Source organism: Aquila chrysaetos, chromosome 24 (genome assembly GCF_900496995.4).
Source record: "Aquila chrysaetos chrysaetos chromosome 24, bAquChr1.4, whole genome shotgun sequence".
NCBI lineage: Eukaryota > Metazoa > Chordata > Aves > Accipitriformes > Accipitridae > Aquila > Aquila chrysaetos.
The window spans coordinates 6,527,838-6,548,796 of NC_044027.1; the positions used below are offsets into that span (position 1 = coordinate 6,527,838).

The window sequence follows — 20,959 nt, forward strand, 5'->3', positions numbered from 1 at the left end:
CAGCTTTAATATGACCAGAAACAATTTACAAACAAAATCCATGTTTGTTTTATTGCAGCATGATTGCATTCAAACACAGTGTGATATTTCAGAGTCTGAGAAGCAGTAAGCAAAGCAGCAGTGATCAACAATAATGCTAATTCACAGTCCAACAGATACGAGTTTAGGGAAAGAAAAAAGCATAAATGATCAAACAAAGGAATTATTTCAAAGAGGATTTGTAAGGCAAAAGTCTTTCTTGACTGTAAAGACACTCCAGGTTCTCACACTGATGTTTCCTCTTTGAAAAGAAGATCAAAACCTTTAAAACCAGAAGGTGCTTTTCAGAGAAGATAAACGGAGGGAGAGGAGATGGAGGGGATAAACTAAAATAACTGAAGCAGTGATGAAGGACTTGACTCTCTGTCTTTTCTAAGAGTAGTGGAGCAGTGTTGGCCTGTTGACACTGGAAAGCCTGGAAGCAATCGGTGATCTGGCTTTTGACTAAACAAATTAATTCCTGTGAGGAAGAAGCAGCCCCAAAACTTTCTGTGGCTCTGGGTTGACTGAGAAGGGAGAGGGGCATAAAGGTTGGGCCTGTGAAGAGCACAGTCTGTCGTGTCTGGAATGAATTGGGTTGGAGATTTAATTCAGCGGGTGAACATCTTGCTGCTGACAGATGCGGGTCTCATGGAGGAGTGGTGGCAGGCAGAGGAGGTACTGGAGTGCAGGTGAGCAACAGTGGAAATAGTAACCCTGGGCTGAGTTTTGCTGCCTATTGATGATTAGCTCCTCAGTCCTGTTTCACATCAGATCTTGTCTCAAGCAGGAGTAACTGAGCACTTTTCCATCTATAATGTTTAGTGAAGCTTCTGGAAGGAGAGGGATTTCTGCCATCTCAGTTTGAATTTAATATGCAAATACCCCATGATCCCTGCGTAGCTGCCTGTGAGGAGTTTCTTGCATGTGCCTCTGCCATTCTGTAAATCACCAGCAAGGACATCTACCCCAAACTTGGATCCACGTTAGAGGCTCTGTGATGTTGACTTCAAACAAGCATATCTGGGAAAACTCCTGCCTTGCAGTTCCCTTTTTCGCTGCTGCTGAACACATGTTGATGCCAACAGGTAAGTTTTGAAACTAGGTTAGTCAAAGTAGAGATACAGGGCAAGAAAAATGTGCCGTGATAATGAAGCTGGTTCCCATGATAGTGGAGCCTGGTCCGAGTTGCAGTTGCCTTTGTGGTGCAGCAGAGAAAGGGCAGCAAGTTAGCGGTGGAGGTGTGTGCGAAGGCTGCAGCTGCAGCACTCCATCCGAGTGTTGTGCAACACACGGCAGTGCCTGTGCAGAAGGAAGATGCTCCAGGGCAATGGGTGAATAACAGTCTTCATTTTGTGGTGGGGTTAAATACTGTTGAACTTGGTGACAAGTCCTCAGCGGTGATGTGGTGGTTTCTCCACTGGAGTTTAGTAATTGAAACATCGTCAGCTTGCTCAGTTTTCTGTTGTCTTGGGTATGGGCTCCTTCTTGGCCGGTGTACACTCTCCTAGGGAGGTGTCTGTTTAATCAGCCTGTTTTCTGCAGACTCTGAGGTGTTTTGAAGAGCGTACTTACCCTGAAAACTCCTGCTTTGCAGGATGATGCCAGCGCCACGTGCCTGGTGATTGCCGCTTGTGCTGTGCACAAGATATGGAGGGTGGGGGCAGAGATGTTTGCTGTCCACCTCGGGGCTGTGTGGCAGGAGGACAGAGCAGGCTGGAGTCTGTCTAAAGCTCTGCCCTCGCCTGTGGAGAGGTGCTCCGGCTGAGTGGGGACAGGCACAGCACCCCGTGCCTTGCTCTTGCTTCTGTGAAGAAATACAGAACAAATTTTAAGGCTGCAAGTTTCTGACATCTGTGAAGGCAGGAATATGCTCTGATCAGGCGCATGGCATGTCCAGGATGTGCTTAATGTTCTTGGGCAGAGGTACTCCAGCAGCACCCGCTCCAGATGGCAGACGGCTTTAAGCCCCGTAACTGTCCCTGGGCAGCTGTGGTGCAGCTGGAGCAGGTGGCACAGGCTGTAATGGCAGGAAGCAGGTGGATGGGATGTTTCCTGTTACCAACAGACTTGCTGGTCTCAAATGAAGATATTTAAATATGGACAGATGCCCCTAACCCAAAGAGGTGCCTCTCCCATGCGAGCCTTTTTCAAGGCTGAAATGTATAAAATGTTGAGGAACAATTTTCAGTCTTTTCCTTTGCAAGTAGCAAACCTTAACAATGACACCAGCGACGGAGCTGTGCTGATCAGCAGCGCTGGCAGGGATCAGGAACCTGTTGTGATCTGCATGGGGAGGCCAGTAAGGCAGTGGGGATGCTGCAGAGGTTGGGCTCTGCTTGCCCACGTGTAGAGCTGCAGGGCACCCTGGTTTCCCCTTCCTCCCTTACCTGGAGCCCAGGAACTCCACGTTGAGGTTTGCTCAGTGACGTGAGTGACTCCTGGCCAGACCTCAGCCCCAAGCAGTGGGGGTTTCCACCCTGTGTCCCCCAAGCCCAGCCTCTCTTGAAGGCTGCCTGCCAAAAAAATCCTTTTCCATGTTCTCCAGGGTGGGATGCAGTGAGGCTGTGATACAACTGGTCTTTGTGGTCCCTGCCAGGGCTCCAGGCAGGAGGAGCTGCGGTTTGGTGTAAGATAATCACTCTTTCCCATAGGACGTGACTCAGAAGGGTCCCCAGTGGTGCGGAAACTGAGCACCAGATGGGCATCGTGATGGCTGGAGCCCCCATGCTCTCCCTGCTGCATGGGGCCCTGGTTTACCTCTGCTTTGTCCCGCTCAGGTTCCTGAATAATGGAAGGGGCTGTAAGCGGATCCGGCCTGGGTCTCCAGTTTCCCCAGGGGAAACATGGAGGCTTGCCCATGACCCTGGCCTCATCCTGCTCTTCTCCTTGCTGGGGATCAGGTGTCAGACAGGAGCTGAGCTGGGGCAGGGCAAGGGCTGGGTGCTGTGGGGAAGGTGGCCAGTACCTGCAGTGGGTCCCCTTGTGCCTGTCCCACCCCAGTGCTCTGCTCTGGCCCCAGCTGGGGGGACTGGTCCTCCCTGGCACCCTGGGCTGGGTCTGTGCCTGCGCAGCCACATGCCCCTCTCGAAACAGCCTTTGCATCTGGGACTTCTCTCTCCAGTTTATTCCCAGAACAAGCAAAAATGTGCCTTTTAGCCTCATTTAAGACACCTCTCTATTCCCCAGGCAAAATAATAATTCAACAAGCAGAGAGTATGAGCACCAGATTTTGGGCCAGAGGGAGGTTTTCAAGCGGCTCTGGGTGCTAGGGCCCCGGTTGTGCCTGGGTCATGAGGCTGTGCTGTGACCCTCGCAGGGGGGGACGGGTGGAGGGGCCCTTTTCCAGCACTCCAACCAGCATTTGGGATTTTCCCTATAGCACAAGGGGGTGATGGGATGGGCTGCCTCAAGCTGGGCTTGCGGGACTTGCTTGGAGGGCAAGAGGAGCCAGGACCACATCGCGGTGGGCACCAGGGGCTGTGTCCTGGCTGGGGATTCCTTTCCCGCTCAGACAGGCTCATGGATGTGCTTGGAGAAGGTCAAATTCTGCCTTAGCTCTGCACCCTGAGATGGCATGTGGGGACTAAAGGGGGATTCTGGTGGCTCTGCTGTACCCTGTAGCAGTGCTGTGTGTTTCCCGAAAGGCATGTTTCCATGGCGGGGCTGCCTGTTGCACCCATGAGCGCTGGGGACCCCAGGGCTGCGCTGGGTGCTGTGGCCCCCCACCTTCCTTCCCACAAGGGCAGGAAGGACCAAGCCCCAGTTCCTTCCTGTGCAGGGATGGGGGTCATGGGGCATCTGCGGTAAGAAAAGCCCTGCCCATCCTGCAGCTGCTGCCAGTTGTTTTGACGTCCCACGTGAGTCACCAGGCCCCACGTCTTCCTTACCATGTGCGATTAAACACCAAATCTCTGCTGGGTTGCACTGTCCCAGCTCCCTTGGCCCTCCCAGCATCTTCCAGCCCCTGCCTCAGTACAAATACTGGACTGCCCCTGCTCCGATGCAGGCAGGGCGTCCCCACTGAGCTCCCTGGTACCCTGTGGGGACAGAGCCACTGGCATCCCATGATGGGAATTTAAGGATTTAAAAATCAAACAGCATGGGAAAAGCGAAAGCCAGCGGATCCGGAAGCCTGCGGGCGTCCCTTCCTCTCCCTCCAAGTGCCATTGCCTGCTTCCTGCCCTACCTCATCTTCCGCAGCCACCTTTGTCCTCGCAGACGTGTCTGAGGCTAGCAGTTCCATCTGAACACACAGTGAGGAGCTGGGGCTGGAAGGTGTTGTGGGGGATTTATAGAAGACAGAGCCTGAGAAGAGACGTTGGGGCCTTTCCAAAGGTAGGAGAGGTTCAGGCCAGCAAGGAGAGAAGGGAAATGGGATTGACGTTTACATGTGGATAAATGGGGAGGATAGGATAGAAGGGAAGGGAAGGGTTGTCTTCTCTGTTTGGGCGCTGCGGGTGAGTTGCTGTGTTGGAAGGAGGAGTGCCTGGCTCTGAGCTGGGTGCAAGCAATGCTCTTGGATGACTTGTCATGGGTGCTCCGGGGCTGCATTGCCGCTGTGGGGCTGGAGAAGGGAAGCGGTGGGAAAGGAATGAGGCTTGGAGGGTGGAGAAGCTGGGGACAAACCGGGCCATGGGAAGGGCCCTGTGTGGCCCACATTGGGTGACGGGGATGGAAGGAGCTTCGTCCCCAGCCAGGGCTGCAATGCCCAACACTCCAGCGAGGAGCTGGGGTGTGTGGGGAAACTGTGGTGCCCCTGTGGGGTGCATCCTGGGTGGGATCCTGGCAGCCAGCTTTGCCCTGGCCCAGGGTGCTGGGAGGGCGGTTCTGGCTCAGCAGCCCCAGGAGGTTTCCGCCATCTCAGCAAAAGGGCTGGAAAATAAACGGGGGCGAAAAGACGAGACAGCTCTGTCGCCAGACTCCTGGCTCAGCACACAGTGTGTTTTCACCTCAGTGCCACCGAAGTGGCAGGTTTGCATGGGAGTTTGGGGTCCTGGGGCTTGGCAAGAGCCCTCGGGGGAGTCTGATACTGCCTGGGGGACTGGGGCTGCCAATGAAGATGGCAGGTGGGTGGGATACAGCCAGTGCCATTGTGGGATGCCCAGTCTGGGGGGGAGGCTGAGGCTGCCCTGACTCCTGCAGTGGGCCTGGGGCCCCTTCGCCCCATCCAGCCCGGGGTCCCCACCAGCCTGGCTGGTTCACCGAGCACTCACCGGCGTGGGGCAGAGGATGCCAGCAGACGCTCCTCCTCTGCAGGAGGCAGGCAAGGACTCGGGGTGGGGCTTTGCCGATAGAGAAACCAGAGTCTGGCCAGCCCTGGGGAAGTTGCCCGGCTGAGCACCCGGGCAAGACAGCGAGGCTGCCTGGCTGCTGCTGTGCACCCACACGCCGGGCTCCGTGCACCCCGTAAGTCTCTGCTGCCTCGGTGGGTGCATCCAGAGTGGTGCTGGGCATGAGCCATCTCACTGGTGTCATGGGATGGGGCTGCATGGGAAAGGGGTGCCCTGGGCGAGGGTCACCTGGGGGGGATGAGGGCAGGGTGGTGGTCTGGGGGTCCCCATGCTGTCAGCTGTAGGGACCAGATCAGACCCAGTGTCCCCTGACCAAGCTGCCTGCAGAGACCCCCCTGTTCTGTGGGGCTTTAGGAGACCTGGATTGACCTAAAGCTTTGGCTCCCAGAGTCCTGCGCTACTGAAACGCAGCTTTTCCCCCCCTTCCTCCCTGCGGGACAGCCCTTGGAGCCGACACACCCCCAGAGCATGGGGCCAGACCCCGGGCTGGCTCCCAGGTGGTCCAGGAGTGCCCCGTCCCACGCAGCCCCGAATGGCCGCTGTTTGCCCACTGGAGACATTGCGCTTCTGCTGCCACAATTTGCCACGTCCTCCGCTCGAGCGAGCGGCGATTTCTGGCACTGGGTTACACCCTGCCCCTCTCCATCCTCGGGACCCCCACCAGGTTGGGGTGAGGGGCACTGGCCCTTGACGCAGGAGACCTGCTGCTTACCCTGCCAGGTGATGCACAGCCTTTCTTCTGTGCCTCAGTTTCCCCCAGTGTGGAAAGGCGCTTCTGGCAGTGGAATGGTGAGCCCATGGTTGTTCTCTGTGCAAACAGCCCCGCTCTCCCCAGTGCTGGAGGAAGCAGCTGGAGCCGCCTGCGCGCGGGGAGCATCCGGCCCTTCCTCGCAGCCTCGTGGGACCGAGGCCGTGTATTTACTTGTTCTCCTTCCCCTCCGCTGCTGGACTGACTCATGGCTGCTGCGTCACGCAGCCCATTTGGCCGGGAGTCTCCTAACAAAGCAGAGGAGTTTATCTGGCTTCGGGCGAGTGGCTCTCGGCAGCCAGCTGCTCCTGGTTACCAGCCCAATGTCCCCATGGGGGGGTGGCTTTTGGGGACATCTCCAGTGGGGATGCTCTCCAGCAGTGGGGTGCTGAGCTGTGGGGAAGGTGCACGAGGTGCCGGGGCAGGAGTGGGGAAAGGGATGCTCTGTGGAGGCACCCTGAGCAGGAGCTGAGAGGATGCTGCATCCCGGTGGTGTGGGCCCTGGTTGTGCCCATCTGGTTGGGCTGCTTTGTTTCTCCATGGAGGCAAAAATCAAAAGCCCAATTAGGGGGCTAATTATGGGGCAGCATTTGTTACCATCTGTTCTGTTAAGCCTGCAATGCAGAGCGATGCTGGAGGGGTGAGGTGTGTGCAACCCCCTGTTCCCCACGGGCTCCCTGCTCCTGCTCCGTGGATGAAACCACTGCCCGTGGGAGCTGGGGGTGCTGAGCAGCACCTTGTTTTCCATCCAGGATGGGCCGCTGGCAGCCAGACACCCGCCCGGCAGCCAGAAAAACCGTTGGCCACCCAGAGTATAAATACGCCCAGCCCAGCATGTGGCTGGCTGCCAAGCCTTGCTGTTCCCAGCTCAAGCCATGGTCTCGGTGCTGCACCACAGATCGTGGAGGTCTGGGCTCAGAAATTCACCTTCAGGGTGTGATGTCCCTGTGGCTCAGGATGGGTCCCTAAAGCTGCTCCCCACTAAGCCAGCGAGCTGCCTGTGCCCCCGTTGCTGCAGGGGAAGGAGAGGCTGGGGGGCTTTGGGAAGAGCTGGCCATAGGCCTGACCCATGGCAGTGAGCACCCCCAATTCTCCCTACTTTCTGCTGTGACCTGGAAAGAGATTTTTAAGCAGCTCCAGGAGCTTGTTGTCCCCCCTGAGTGCTTTGAAGAACCAGCAATAACCGGAGCTCAGCCACTGCTGGGTTCAAGCTCCTTGGCTGAGATGGGTCTCGCTAAGGCCATGGCTCAGCCCAACCCTCCCTGGGAGAGAGCAGCTAGCTCTGTTTTAATTGCTTATCTCTGAGTAACGAGCAACATTCCTGGGTGAGGTCAGTGCGGCAAGGACGGCACTGGCTGCTGCACTGGGGGGACCTGCTCTGCACTGCTCTGTTGAGATGCTAACAACCCCCCCAAGGACTTTTGAGCAGGAAAACCGGGGTTTTCTTCTTAAAATAAGCCCAGCACACGCTCCAGGGCAGCGGCAACAGAGGTGCTGCACCGGCTCTGCTGTTTGGGGACTGTGGGTGGGCTGGGAGCGTCTGCTGCATCAGTGGCAGTTGATGCAGTGAGGTATTTAAGGAGAAGTCCTGGGTAAAGCCCAGCCTTCATTCAGGAAGGCTGGCAGCTTTCTCAGCATTTTATTATACAGCTTAGGAGGGCTTTTCCTCCACATGTTTGCATTCAAAGACACTTTGACCAAGCCGACAAGCAGTTTGGATGGGGCTGACTGTGTCTGCCCTACCGGACTGGGCACTTGCTCGGTCTCCAGTTTCTTCTCTTCCAAGGCAGACATGGTCATATTTATAATGGAAAAAGCCCAGGTGAACACAGGAGCCTTTTAGCTTCCTGCCACACCTCTGCCACAAGGTAAAATATCTCAAGGGCAGTACAAATTCCTTGAAGGTGACACACCCCCCGCCGTGGGGATGGCTTTCTTGTCCTACTAAGCAAAGGACATGGCTGCGACAGGGTGAGCACAGCTGCGGTGGTGGCTGCCAGGAGGCAGACGGGGAGCAGGGCAGGCAGGAGAGGCTGGACGAGCTGCTTCGGCCTTGTGATGCTGGAAGAGCAGCCCAGGCTCCTTTGAGACCTGAGCATTTCCCAGGGTTTGGTGCCAAGTCCCGAGGTCTTGGTGACTGCTCCTGGGGTGCCAGGAGCACCCTGACCTGAAAGCCTTCCCCGAGGCGTGCGTCACCTGCATTGCTTCTGCCTCCAGTTCCAGGGCCGCTGCGCGGAGCGTTGCAGGGCAGCTGGGCGTGTTGGCAGGGCTGGTGGGGTGGATTTTGTACCTGGCCGATCTTTTTTCCTGGCTGGGTTGGGGTGTCCTGCCCCTGCCTGCCCGAAGAGGATGGTGCGTGGGTGCCTCTTGATGCCCCATGGCTGCCCCTGGGTGCGCACCCCTGGGTGCTCTGGGCAGAGCGGTCAGCCCTGGGGGTGCATCCAGGTGCTGCCCCACTGTCCTGTCCAGGGGATGGTGGTTTTCCCCGGGCTGTGCCCTGACCTGATGTGCCCCTTCCTCCCACAGGCCTCAGCGTGCCGGCCTGGTGCTATGCGATGCTCCCTGAAGCGCTTCCTCACAGCTGCACTCGCAGCCTCCTTCCTCCTCCTCCTCCTCCTCCTTCTCCTCCAGGGGGGCAGCTGGCAGGAACAGGATCCCCTGGAGGTGAGTCCCCCACCAGTGATGTCCCACTGGAGGAGCCACTGGAGCATCCTCCATCCCCACCTGCCCCACATGGACCCCCACCCCAGCTCTGCTCCCTTCCCTGCACCGTATCACCCCCAAACCCCAGCTCTGTCTTCTCTCCCTGGGGTTGCCCTGTGCACCTGGGCCTCCCCCCCGATCCAGGAGCTGGGAGGGCAGGACAGGGGCTCCCCCTCATTTCTGGGTCCCCCTGTTGTCATTCCCCCTTGCTCACGTGTGTCCGTTGTGCTCTGGGGTCTGACCTGGCTGCCTGTGGCTCCCATCCAGGTGGAACTTGGGGGCTTGGGCCCAGCCACGGTTCTCCAGATGCTGCAGCCAGAAGGAGCCCAGCGCATCCTCAGGGACACAGATGACCTGTCTGCACTCCACAATGTCTCCTACCATCTCCTGGCTGGCTCCCTGTCACCCCACAAAAGTGAGTGGCTCTGGGACTGAGCAGGACTCCGGGTTTGCACATCTCTCCCATCGCAGCTGCATGTCACAGCATGGACCTGCCCCATCACTGCTGCTGCCGGGGTGGGGCGGGGTCTGCTTCCAACCTTTTGGGGATGAGGGACCTGCTGATACCTGGTGACCTCCCCCTAACCACCCTTTGCTGCTCTGCCTGGGGAGATGGAGGGGTAGAGGAATGTCCACGTGCTCCAAGCATGGTCCATGCTTCTGCACCTTGGTACTGGGGTGACAGAAGGCATTCTGGGTTTCCCAGATCATTGTGGGGAGGGTGGCTGAGATCCCATCTCCCTGGGGTTGTTTCCTGCTCTCCAGTCAGGAAGGTGGAGATGGTGGGGCTGGACCACCAGCACAACCATATAGTGTGGGACATGCGGGTCAAGCTCTTGGACAAGTGCATGAAAAGCAATTCACATGCAAAGACCATGGGAGGGAGCTTAGGGCAGCCTGACACAAGCCCATGCTGAAACCAGAGGTCCAGTACATGCACAGTGCTGCACAGACCAGCAGCAAGAGAAGCTGCAGCAAAGCTGAACTGCAGCCACAGCTGGGCTGTGGGCAGGGCAGAAGGATGCCTCATCCCAGTGTGGCTGCATCTCTGCGAGGGTTGGAGTAGGGTAGAGGCATGGTTCCAGGATGTGTAGCTATGCCACAAAACCATCCCTGCCCCATAGACTGTCTCTGCACTGTTCCTTCCCCAGGTTTCGCTTCTTTTTTAAGGTGTTTTTCCCAAATATTCTTCTTCAGAGGAGTCCCTGACTACTTATCCTGTCCTCTCCCTGCCATTTGGGCCAATTTTGGGCACCTCCTGAGATGCTGGGGGCTTCACCTTCAGAAAGGACCTGCTGGCCTTGGACATGGGGCCAAAAATAGCATTAACCATGCTGGTTGGTCATGCAGAGAGCTTTTTGGAGCCCCCTCCTTGTGGCTTGCAGGGAAAAATGTCACCATGGTGCATCCCAGGTCACCCCTCAGCCTGCTAATGCCTTTCCTTTGCCTTGCAGAATTCTTGGCGGTGGGATTGGCGTCAGTGCAGCGGCCGCGTGGCTACTACCTCCCAGCCACACTCCAGTCCCTCTTCAAGCAGTCAACAGAGGAGGAGCTGCAGGAGATGGTGGTGGTGGTGCACCTGGCCGATGCAGACCCTAGATGGAACATGCACGTGGCTGCCAACATCGCCCGCAAGTTTGCTCACCACATCCTCCTGGGCCAGCTCCTGCTTATCCACACTCCCCAGGAGTTTTACCCCACCCTGGAGGGCCTCAAGAGAAACTATAACGACCCAGAGGAGCGGGTGAGGTTCAGGTCCAAGCAGAACGTGGACTATGCCTTCCTCCTTGCCTTTGCCGCCAACCTCTCCTCCTACTACTTGATGATTGAGGATGACGTGTGGTGCGCCAAGTCCTTCTTGACGGCCATCCGCAAGGCACTGGCTTCCCAGGAAGGCTCCAACTGGGCCACCCTTGAGTTCTCCAAGCTGGGCTACATCGGTAAGCTCTACCGCTCCAGTGACCTTCCTCGCCTGGCTCGCTTCCTCCTCCTCTTCTACCAGGAGATGCCCTGCGACTGGCTGCTGGTCCACTTCCGCCTCCTGCTCACCCAGAAGGAGGTCATCCGCTTCAAGCCCTCCCTCTTCCAGCACATGGGCCTCTACTCCTCCTTCCAGGGCACCATCAACCGGCTGGAGGACGATGAGTTCCAGGCTGATGCCTTGGACCTTCCGGACAACCCGCCAGCGGCCTTGTTCACCAGCATGTCTGTCTTTGAGAACTACGAGCCCCTCAAGGCTTACGGGACAGCAGAAGGGTATTTTTGGGGTAAAGACCCAGCAGCCGGCAGTGTCTTCTCCATCATCTTCCACCAGCCGGCCCGCGTCACGCGTGTCCGGGTGCGCACAGGCTCTGATGAGCGCCAGAGTGATTTCCTGCGCGCGGGGGTTCTGGAGCTGGGCCGGCGGCGGCAGGCTGATGGCCGGGACTGCTCTGCCTACACCACTGTGGGCACCTTTGAGAAGGGGACCTTTGAGCGGCGGGGACTGGAGAGGGGCATGCCCAGCCCTGTGGAGTGCGTGAGGATCCGGGTAACCCGGGACCAGAGTGAGTGGCTCATCATCCAGAGCATCGACATCTGGACCACCGCAGGCACCTGACCACAGCTGTAGCAGGTTGCCAAAGCGGCTGGATTTTGTACTAAGAGGTCCTTTATTTTTCTCACTCCCTTTTTTTGATAAGGAATTAAATTATTGACTCCCACTGTTGCTGCTGCCTGTCTCTGGAGGGAAGGCAGGTGCTGCTGCTGCGGGACACGGATGGGGCCGGGAGCAGGGCCCACCAGACTGCACCTGCTTGGGGGATGCCCCAGCGAGCAATGCAGGGGGTATGGGAAGAGCAGAGACTGGGCAGTAGAAAACATTTCCTCCCAGGGAGGATGGTGTACAGGATGAAGCTAATCAGCTAATTAACAAAACCAAATAATTAATCAGGCAGTGGCATTTTTTGCAACCTCTCCACACCATCCCTTCCACATCTGAGTTTTCTAACCCACTGACTCCTCATTTCTAACCTGCATTTTTTTCCTCTCCTATCCCATTTTTGAAGCTGTTCCTGGGAGGGGTCAGGGAAAGGTATCGGGGTGCTGCTTACCAAACCCCTCACCCTCTAGGATCAGGGTCTGGTCGCTGGGAGCAGGAACCCTGGTGATCACTGATGTCTCAGTGCTGATCAGAGGGGCACCGGCCACAAGATGGACCCACCACACCAGCTCAGTTCCTGCACGACAGCCATGGCAGCTCTCATCCAGCTGCTGCTTGTGCTCAGACCCTTCAAAGAGGTTTTCACCCTCTCGGGGGAGGGCTGCAGTTCCCAGGGACCACACCCTGTGTCCATGAGGGATTCACACCCAGAGGGAAGGACAGGGAAGATGGGGTTTCTAAAAGGAGGAGAAAGGTCCAACAACTGAGCACCACGGAACAAGAATGGGTAAAGGAAAATGTGACCTCGGTATAATGTGAAGCTCTGGGTAGTTTTTAGCCCAGCAAGGTGCTGAAGGGTAACTGGGGTACACGCAGGCTGCAGGCACAAAGCCCCCAAAAAGCTTCTGTTTGGATTTGTCTGGCAGGATCAGCTTGGAGGGCTGGATCCTGCTGGGCAGCTCAATCAAAAGCTGTTGGCACTAGCATGCAAGGCGGTGACCAGCGCCTCTCCCAATTAGGCTTTTAGCAACAATTCCTCAGCTTTCAACAAACGAGGAATTCCAATCTGCTCGGCCTTCTCACGAGACAGCTCGGAGCAGTTTGTCGCTAACTTGTGCCAAGCAGGACTGCTCTGGTTTGCCAGTGTTTTAGGCCCAGCTCTCCTGGAGCAAGACAGTCACCCTCTGAGCACAGACAGGTACAAACCAGTGCCAGGGGACCCACCTGCCAAAACACCTGAGTGCCGTAACCACAGCTCAGTCTTGAGGTCTTGCATCAACTTGCCTGTTGGGCACTGGAAGGCAGCCTGGAGAGCAGCTACTCAGTGCTGGGAGCCCCAGACCTGGCATGACGGGACTTTCCCCTGAAAAAAAGCCAGCCATGTAATAGATCTTTGTCTGCATTTAATACAGAGAGATGCTACATGATAAACTCTAGCACTTCCCTGACATTATAAATATACACATTGCAGAATCACCTCAGTTTCCTCCACACAGCCCAAGTACAGTCAGACCTCTGGGAGTGTTTTGAGTAGCACAAGTGTCCCCTTTCCAGGGCCCCAAGTCCCAGACAAGTGTTTACAGTGCTCCAGTAGAGCCTTTGCCCCAGTTCTCTGGGACACAAATGCTCCTGAGCACACTGTGAGAGTATCAAGGCTCACCAGCATGGGTACAAACAGAAAGCTTTCTCCCCAGTATGTTTTTATCCACTGCTAAAGCAGGAAAAGATATAAACTTAAATCAACCTTTTACCTGTTGTTGGTCTTTTACTTGTGAATGTACTGATCAGTTTTGTGATATTCACCTACGCAGAAACAAGCTGCAATCTCAGTTATGCTGGTGTAAATCTGGACAGATTCCACTGAAGAGAGTGGAAATCCACTCTGTTTACACCAGGGTAAGTGCAAGCAGCAGCTGACCACTGGCAGGGAACCCCCTCCTCTTCCTTCTAGTGCAATACACTTGTTTCAGCACCACAACACCTGCTTAACATCGGTGCAAACTGGAGGAGGAGAAGGCTTCTTCATCCTGGAGGAGTGGCACATAATTTATCCCACATAAAAATTATCCCACTATTTTCATCTCAGAAAGACTCAGCCAGCTTCCAACACTCTGTACTGAGACCCCTGTCTCTGATGTGGGGGTGGGCTGACGGAGACTTCAGTCCTAGCAAGTGGTGCCTGCAGGGTCCAGCCGAGCACAGCGTGCTGGAGCTGCAGCCCCCGCTCGAGTCAGCGCGTGAACCCGGGCGGCAGCACTGCATACGACCGACCATTTACATGCAGCCACGGGGCTAACGATCAGCACAGATCTCAGCCGGGCAAGGGTTAAGGAGCCTCTGGGCTAAGAGGTAAAGGGCAAGGGGACAAAACCAGAGGCAAGCGTTTTGGTCTGCTTCTCTCTATGAAGACGGTAAATCAGAGAGGGTTAGAGCTTTTAGTCAAACACCAGGGATGTCCTGAAGGATGGCTTGCTGTCCGTCTCGACCAGCGGAGCTACCTTGTCTCTTGGGAAGTGGTGCTGCATAGCTCAGCAAAGATCTAGCTCAGCATCTTGTGGCGGTCAAAAACGGTCTTCCTCTGCTCCTGCACCTGGCGCTTCCAGCGCTGCTGGGCCCCCTCCACCCTCTCCAGCACTGTGTTGGCTCTAGCACCAGATGGGGTGGGGGCTGGGGCCAAGGAGCGAGCATCCTGCAATGGAAACGGTGAAAGAGATCAAGGCATGCCCAGCCCAAACACAGAAGGTGGCAGCTCGACTCTGGGAGAAATTTCAACTGAAAGAGCAATTCAAGGCTTGAGTTGTCCTGATGAAGAACCTCACTTTCAGAGGTCCTCAACACCAGCCCCCCAACTCCAGCTGGAAAGCTTGCTCCTGGGGACCTCCTATGGTAAAGCCACAGACCCCAAATAAAAAGCCTCCAGGAGAGGAACTACACTAAGTCTAAACCCCTGCTGGAAATCCACTGCTAGGAGGTCTGCAAGGAGCCACACTGCTAAAGCAAACTGCATCACCCCGCTGAAACTGGGCCAACAATTTCCATTGTCCTCAGCACACTAGCTTACACAGTAGCTGCTCATCTGTTTCTCAGATGGTGCTGCAAGACTTTTGTCCAGGCCTGCTGTTCAGACTGCTCCAACCAACCACATTTACACTGCAGTAACGTCAGAAGGCCCCTGGGATGGGGATCCATCGTGGCACACAAACACCAAGGCAATGAGAAGGTCTATCCCAAAGAGTTTGCAGTCCAGCACACTGGAGCAAGATAAGCCTCACTTAATATCAGGCATTTACAGTGTGTACCTAGATCTAAATCTGAATTATTGCTGTGGAGCAGTGGAGCAAAAGCATACTTTTAGGATACAATTCATCTCCTCCTGCAGGACCTCCTTTTTTCAGCAGATGGAGGTAATGGACAGACTGCACATCAGAGCAGCTACTCCTCGCTTACATCAGCATATGAAAGAATTGGGCAAAATAGTTTATACTTACAACAAAGTATAAACAGGACAGTCTGATCCAGTGGTTTTCTCAGAGACTAGGAAAGGAGAGCATCTTCAAACATTGCGGCTTCCCTTCTCAAAGTGTGACTGAGCTAATCACTAGCATCCAGAGTCACCAATTGCTAGGGAAGGCCTCCTCATGAGTCTCCTCCTAGCAGCTGGAGGCCTGGAGCGGCAGCTGGGGCAATGCTCGAGCACAGCTCTGGGGCTCCACCAAGGAAAGGAACTCAGCTCCAGGAAAGAGCTCTGTCTAGCACTACGCCCTGCTGAACTGCGCATGTCTGAACTGAGAGCGCTACGGGGAAAGCTGTGTCACAGAGCCACACGCTGCACTAACAGGCAGCAAGTCTCAGGCAGCCCTTGCATCCTGCAAACAGAGCATGAGCTACAGATGCAATCAAGCATGAGAGCTAATCACTGTGCGTGCAGCCACTCCACTCCACTCCACACCAGCCATCAGCTCTGCCTCTAACACTTCCTTCTCTGAGAGACCAGCCCCATCTCAGTCTCCTGTATTTCCCTATAACAGAAGGGAAGCCTCAGGGGAAGAAGAAAAGATTTACAAGTCAGGGCACTCTGGTTCCGAAATCTCCCTTGGAATCAGGCCCAATCATTCACCCTAAAGCACTGCCTCTCTCCCAAGGGGAAATATTCTGGATGCTGAAATCGCATTAATTTCATGCAGCAGGAAATTTGTCCTCCCCCAAAATCTGAGAGAGAGAGGGAGAGAGAGAGAGAAAGACACTCCTTCTCTGTTGCTGGGTCCTAACCTTCTTGCCCAAGATGTCATATGCCAATGTCCCCCAGAAAGATGGGATCCGAGTGAAATTCTGCTCTGGGGAGAAGCACAAGGAACAAGAGCCTGGACACAACAGGGCCTAGCCCCAGAACATGGTCAAAGTGCAGCACCTTAGAAGCCACTCTTTTAAGCATCTAGAAGAGAGGCCTGCCCCATGTTTCAGCAAATAATTAAACCCATCCTTCCCTGGAAGCTCACCACCAAGTAACTACATCTAGGACACTGCATAAACAGGAACCATTTAACTTTTGGTTTCATCTAAACAGACATACCAAATTCAGGCCACTTGGTAAAATGCCACCCCCTGCCCCAGAGGACAGGTCTTCTCTTGGGCTCATAACACACAACTTGTACTTTGAATACTTCCTTGTGCTTCAGCATGATCTGCAGAGATTTGAGTATAAATGTTTACCTGTGGCAAGTGCCCAAAAAGCAACAGCGCTGGTCTCACACTGGATCAGAGGGGACAAGCATGAGGTCACTCTATTTCCCTGTCAGCAATTCTCTTGTCACCCTACCACCCTGTCTCCACCGTGACCGCAGCTACCCATGTGCACCCTGCACGCACCAGCAGCACAGCCTCACCTCATTCTCCTCCTCATTGTGCAGGGGCTGGGTATAAGCATCTGGCTTCCGGATCAGGGGGTCCACCAGCACAAGGAAAGCCATGTAAAGCAGCAGTGCCCCCACCACAGACAAGTAAATGATGATGATCACCTGCAGTTAAGGACAGCACAGTGGAAAAGGATCAGTATTGTAGATAAGAAGCACCACAGAGGCCAGGAAGCTCCCTTCACAGCTGCCTCTGATGTTTGACCTCTTCTCTCATTCTAATTTTGCTCACTAGAAAGTCTCTTGCACTTGCAGGAAGGCTGATAACATGTAAGTGTCATCACTGTATAAAATGTGCTGATCTTCTCCACACTGTGCCAATTTAGGACACATGCTGCATGTGAAAGGAGACCAACAAGATGGGTCCCCAGTCAGGGATGCCTGGCACTGTCACACATCCTCAGCAAGAAGACTGGGCTCCTGTGCAGCCTGCTCCTCACTGCCAGGAGCTCTCCTGACTCAGACATAGTGCCCCTGGCACTACCACCATGTACTAGCTGTGATAGTTTTATTTTCCCTTTCTGGGCTTTTCTCCAGGAACCCACCAGTCTAGCTGTGCCTGGGATGGTGTGGCATGGCAAGGAGAAGGAGCCAGCCACAGGGAGCAGACCTGCAATTACCTTGATGGTGGTGGTGCTGCGCTCCTCATACTTGCATTCACATAGCAGGCAGTAGGCCTCCACATCATTCCCTGGCACCGGCATTGGCTCCACAACATGCAGGCAGTTGCTGCAACACAAAGAAAGCAAAATCAGCAACAGGACAAGGTGAAACCAAAGCTCTGTGGAAGGATGCTGGGGTGACTTTTTTGGTGTCCCAGCTTTCCCATCAGGCTGATAACACTGATCAGGTTTTAAGAGTTCCCCTCGCAGCTCAGCTAGCCCAAAGTTCCTGAGACAGACTGTCCAAGTGCCTTCTGCAGGGATCTGGTCCAGGTGAAGGGGACTGGAGGGTACACGCTACATCTGCTGAGAGCTGTGGCTTAAGAAATCATGCCTCCCAGATTCCTCAATCTCTGTTCAAAAAATGCCCCTCACCTGGGTTAAACATCACATACCAAAACGGCTTCCTCTGCAAATGCAAAGGCAGGGAATTATTTCCTTAGCACCAGCTGGAAACTCCAGAGCGTTGGCTTTCATGGGCTGATCCCTCAGGATTCAACCCACAACTCACCAGTCCTTCTGCGACACATTCTTGTTGTAAATGTGCCCACTGATGTTCCGGTACGGGGGACAGATGCACTTGCAGCGGATGTCCTCCGAGCTCTGCAGAAGCAAGAGGAGACGGCATTAGTGAGTGAACATGTGTGCACAGTTCTGCTGCCCTTACCAGCCCGGGGTGTGCGAAAAGGCAAAACATTCTCTGCGAGAGAGAGGACTTCACACCATGTCCCCTCCTCCTGCACTGCTTCTTTCACATCAATAACTTCACAGTTTTAAAATGTCTTGAGCCCCTCTGCTCCAGACACCAGGTACTTTTCAAATAAATTTTAAAATGCAAACTTCAAAACAGTAGAAGGCAGGGCAGAGGCCACTGTCAAGTACATTTACAGCTCTACATATGATAAATGCACATCTGCTATAGCACTCCTTATCTTTGTAAACTTCCACAGCAAAACAGTTGCTTCTCTGCCATTTTTGTTTCTGTTGTACTACACACATGGTTCAGTGCTTGTGTCTGAAGCTGTTCACTCACCTTGCTGGCTTGTGCTGGAGGAGAAAGGATGCAGCACAGCAGCACAATCAGGAGCACGGAGCTTGCACACTTCCGGGTGCACTGGGTAAACATCATGGAAACCTGAGGAAACAAAAATTCACATCCAGGAGAGAGATCTCAGCTGAATGCAGCCAGAACGAGTTAGTTTGAGCTTTCTTTTTCGGCCCACTTGCCTCTATTTTGCCCAGGAAGTAGAAATTTATCGCCAAATCAAGGCTGATGCCAGTCAAAAACTCCTGGAAACACTTTACACAGATCACAAGAAACACTCCTATCAAAAAAGCTTCCACCGTCCAGAGCCACACGTCCAAACTACCACAGTCCTGCAAAAAAATATTGCTGACTTCCTTACAATTTGACTTCTGCAACTCCATGTAACCTCCTGTTACTCTCTTACTATTGCAGAGCTCTGCAACAGGTATTCTGCTACTGATAGTTTTGCTCAGTAAAAGATACAGAATGAGGAAAACACCGCACCAAGAGTGACAAAGAAGTACACTGGGCCTCATTGCTGTACTGTATAATAAATTTTAAATCATTCATCTTCTGATAGTCAAAGTTTTGCTTTTGAAGGGGTCAGCATATTTTCCTCTCTCACAAGCCATGAACTACAGGAAGGGGGTGGAATATTTACTGATTCCTAAACCTCCTTTACCCCAAGATACCTGTTCAGTAAACCCCTATTTTTTTAAAATTATTTCAAGTTGCTAGCTTGGTGAATTCATTATATGCCTTTTGCTACATATGCATAGATAAAGCTGTTCTAGAGACGTGTGTTTGCACAAATCCAAAAGAACATGAGCTCATATTCTTTGCCACAAAAAGCAAAGCTAGTCTTAACAAGGCTAGCATTCACATTCGCAACGGCAGCTCATTGGGAGACAAAAGGCACAGCAGGCCTCGTGGTGCCACCTTGGGGAGAGCTCTGAAAAGCCACTTCAGCACAGCTTTATTCAGGGAAGGTAATTTACACCTTCATTAATGAGCTCCATACGGCACATGTAATCCCACAGCTAACTCCAGATACTTATGCTGTATTACCTAACATAATTCCATTAGTATTTACATCACTGGAATATTCTATCACCGTTTGCTTTATCTCATGTCAACACTCTAAAAATTAATGTTATGGATTACAAACAACAAGTTCCTCTCCTCTTTATCTAAACAAAACACCAGCCACTTCTAACAAGCTGACCTGCCAAAAACCATCAAAATGCATTCCAGTCGTATCAGCTTATTGCAGGATTTCTTAATCCTTTGCACCCCAGTTAGCAGAAACCTCCTCAAACAATGGTTCTTTCTTTGGAGACACCCTTGCACGTCAGGGTTTTAGCTCTTCATCAGAAATGCTGGTTAACATATGACTTATCTGAGCCGCACAGTGCACATTCCCCATTGTAAGTGTTTTTGGACTACTACTTGTTTGAATTTTCAACTCAACAATGGAGCGCATACCTGGAATTTAGTTTTAGCCTCCTCAACTAAATTCAGATCATCCAAACAACTCATAACTGTCATTTTTAATAAAAGCAGGGGAAAACACGTGATCTATTATACCATGTTTGCCAGCAACAAAATAAAAACTTGGAATGACACCTAGACAGAGTCCACCCATCATGAACTGTAAAACACCAGCGGCCACGCAAAGGGCAATTACTCCTAATTCTTTCCAAGTCTGACAGCGTACGTTCAAAGGGGCACTTGCACACATGCCTTAAAGCTGTTGTTTTCCACACAATCAGCCAAGTTTACAGCAGCCATCTGTCTAAAAGCATCTGTATCTGGACCAAAACCCAACAGCGCTGTGAATGACAGTGGAGGAGAGGGAGGTTAAGGTCTCGGAGGTCGTGACCGAGGAGCCTGGCAGCCCCCAGCCATGACCCCCCACCCCCCAAAAGGAGGCCCACAGCACAACCGCACGCATCCGCCCTGCGCCCCTTCTCCCTGGGAGCAACCCCAATAAACTCTTCACCTTTCACATCACCTGGAGCCCTTCTAAGACTAAATCTACGACGGCTCCGACACGTTGCCCACCACTGCCCCCACCCCGGGATCCGTGCTCTAACCACCCCCGACACCGAACCGACCCACTCCGACCCCCGGACCCACGCAAGGAGCAGGCTCCTTCGCAAGGAGCAGGGCTTCCTCGGCGGCGACCCCTCAACTCCCGCCGAAGGGCCGCGGGTGCTCAGCCCTTCAGGGGCTCCCACGACCCAGCTCCACCCCGCTCCAGGGCCCCGGGATGCCTCCGGTAATCCAGGCCGCCGCCGCCGCCACCGGAGAGCAACCGACCACCGGGCTCCCCGACACCCCCGCCTCGGCGAGGCCCCGCCCGGCCCGGCCCCCGGGTGGCGGGAAGAGGAGCAGGGACGGGAACGGGTCCGGCCGGGCCCGGCCTCCCCTCAGGCCGCCCCGAGCGCGGCCCCCACCGGCCCTACCTGCCCCTCGACGCCGGTGCGCGACAATCGCCACCCACGGGCCCGGCCCCTGCAAGCCCCGCCCCCGCCCCGGTCCCTGCGCGCCCATTGGTTGTTGCGGGTGACGTCGGTGACAGGCAGTATCCGCGGCCAGTCGGAAGGCAAGTCGCCCGGCCGGGTTCTGAGGAGCCGGTCCGCACCCCCTTCCCGCCCCTCAGAGCTGAGGGGACGGGGTCGCTGGTGCTCGTCAGCCGGCGGGGATCGGACCCGGGAGTGCCCGGGCGGTGTTAGGCGGACCTGGCCTGGGGCAGCTCCTGCCTGGCTCCCCCCTCGTTGGGCAGGCCAGGCCGCCCCGTCCTGAGGCTGAGCCGCGGGAGAGCCCCGTTCTCCCTTCAGCTGGCCTCACACCGTTCACCACACCGTTCACGTTGCTGTGTCCATCAAAGGGGAAAAGCCGAGCCGCAGCGGTGCCCTTGGTTGTGTTTTTTGGCTGATGTATGGTTATAAAT

The 20,959-nt window shown here is 54.6% G+C and overlaps 2 protein-coding genes and 1 long non-coding RNA gene across 14 annotated transcripts; 1 reads left to right on the plus strand and 2 right to left on the minus strand.

The window, feature by feature from the left end:
• Positions 1-24: 24 nt before the first annotated feature.
• Positions 25-12,760, minus strand: LOC115334917. 2 transcript variants are annotated; one of them, XR_005931265.1, is made up of 3 exons: positions 12,629-12,760; positions 2,409-2,534; positions 25-1,825 (listed from the first exon to the last, which is right to left on the minus strand). It is a non-coding gene; the product is annotated as an uncharacterized LOC115334917 (long non-coding RNA). The 2 variants fall into 2 exon arrangements; XR_003921301.2 differs by lacking the exon at positions 2,409-2,534.
• On the plus strand, positions 898-11,689 carry LOC115334914 (alpha-1,6-mannosyl-glycoprotein 4-beta-N-acetylglucosaminyltransferase-like). 8 transcript variants are annotated; one of them, XM_041119649.1, is made up of 5 exons: positions 898-1,106; positions 8,587-8,724; positions 9,031-9,178; positions 10,218-11,462; positions 11,503-11,689. In XM_041119649.1, the coding sequence occupies exons 2-4, from the start codon at positions 8,611-8,613 to the stop codon at positions 11,360-11,362; spliced, it is 1,407 nt and encodes a 468-aa protein (XP_040975583.1). In that variant the 5' UTR covers positions 898-1,106; positions 8,587-8,610; the 3' UTR covers positions 11,363-11,462; positions 11,503-11,689. The 8 variants fall into 8 exon arrangements, with proteins under 8 accessions (XP_040975583.1, XP_040975584.1, XP_040975586.1 ...); XM_041119650.1 differs by lacking the exon at positions 898-1,106 and adding an exon at positions 3,244-4,356; XM_041119652.1 differs by lacking the exon at positions 898-1,106 and adding an exon at positions 4,193-4,275.
• Positions 12,761-12,790: 30 nt separating the features above from the next.
• Positions 12,791-20,560, minus strand: TMEM9 (transmembrane protein 9). Of its 4 annotated transcripts, none has more exons than XM_029999817.2 (6): positions 20,472-20,560; positions 18,010-18,111; positions 17,488-17,579; positions 16,935-17,043; positions 16,288-16,419; positions 12,791-14,093 (listed from the first exon to the last, which is right to left on the minus strand). In XM_029999817.2, exons 2-6 carry the CDS (start codon positions 18,103-18,105, stop codon positions 13,944-13,946), a joined length of 579 nt encoding a protein of 192 aa, XP_029855677.1. In that variant the 5' UTR covers positions 18,106-18,111; positions 20,472-20,560; the 3' UTR covers positions 12,791-13,943. The 4 variants fall into 4 exon arrangements, with proteins under 4 accessions (XP_029855677.1, XP_029855678.1, XP_029855676.1 ...); XM_029999818.2 differs by lacking the exon at positions 20,472-20,560 and adding an exon at positions 20,006-20,453; XM_029999816.2 differs by lacking the exon at positions 20,472-20,560 and adding an exon at positions 19,747-19,995.
• Between the last annotated feature and the right edge of the window lie 399 nt (positions 20,561-20,959).